Genomic DNA, 956 nt, shown 5'->3' with positions numbered 1-956 from the left:
GGTTTAAAAATACTATAAGGAAGGAAGCAAACTATTAGTAGAATCTGGATGACCAAAAGATGTCTTTTCACAGAACTGTAAGTCAAATCTTTCTCCATAATGGATGTACAGGTTCTTATTTTCTCAGATGGCTTACAAAAGAGTAGTATGATGTTACTACCACTAAAAGGAAAATCCAATAAATGTGGTTCCAATGAGACCTGCAATCTGAGAGATCATGGCTCCTAGTTCCATCTGCCGATTGTAGCATAGGCTTTCTTCTCCTTCTGTAGCCTCTATGACTGAGTAGTATATGGTAACTGGAATAATTATGCCCAGTACAACTCCCCATATGTAAATGCATAGTTTTCTAGCAAAGTTGGGCTGGCGAAATTTTTTCAGTAAATGGCCATAAAATATTTTCTCATAGCACGAAGTAGTCTCTTGCAAGGAATCCTTTTGCATTAAGGTAGCGTAGCGGCTTATGGCAATCCAACTTAAAATTAAGAGGCTGACAAACATACTTACATGCATGGATAGAGTTCCCAGAAAATTGACCACTCTGCATTGAGCAGATTGATATTCCCATTGGAAACCTTTCAGGAAATAGATACTCATGAAAGGCATGGCGCTGCACACAAGTAAGTTTGCAGTCACAAGGTGTGACAGGTAGGTGTGCGTTGATGTTTTTTTACCTATTTTGTTAAAATATCCATTGAGAGAGAGAGTTTCCAAAACACCAACAATACAAAGGAGGATGTAAATGATTGGTAAAGCCATGGAAGAGATCATAGATGGTTGAATACATGTTGTGTTGTTGTTCATTTATGTCAGATTTTCTTGAATTTTGTCACGGGAGCTAGAACAGAATTGCAGATATTTAATATTAAAATTATTTTTGGTACAGTATTTAAGCTGAATAGTTTTGTTTTTTTTTTTTTTTTTAAAGCATTGAATCAAATAAAATAGTAACAAAA

General features: G+C 35.5%; 1 protein-coding gene across 1 annotated transcript; it reads right to left on the bottom strand.

Annotated features, from left to right (window-relative positions):
• Window positions 1-155: 155 nt before the first annotated feature.
• Window positions 156-834, bottom strand: GPR82 (G protein-coupled receptor 82). The gene has a single exon (XM_017866635.1). The coding sequence runs from the start codon at window positions 802-804 to the stop codon at window positions 163-165; it is 642 nt and encodes a 213-aa protein (XP_017722124.1). The 5' UTR covers window positions 805-834; the 3' UTR covers window positions 156-162.
• Window positions 835-956: the final 122 nt, after the last annotated feature.

The sequence above is a fragment of the Rhinopithecus bieti genome, unplaced genomic scaffold, assembly GCF_001698545.2.
Source record: "Rhinopithecus bieti isolate Rb0 unplaced genomic scaffold, ASM169854v2 scaffold_10929, whole genome shotgun sequence".
Taxonomy (NCBI): domain Eukaryota; kingdom Metazoa; phylum Chordata; class Mammalia; order Primates; family Cercopithecidae; genus Rhinopithecus; species Rhinopithecus bieti.
This window is presented reverse-complemented; position numbering and strand designations above follow the sequence as displayed.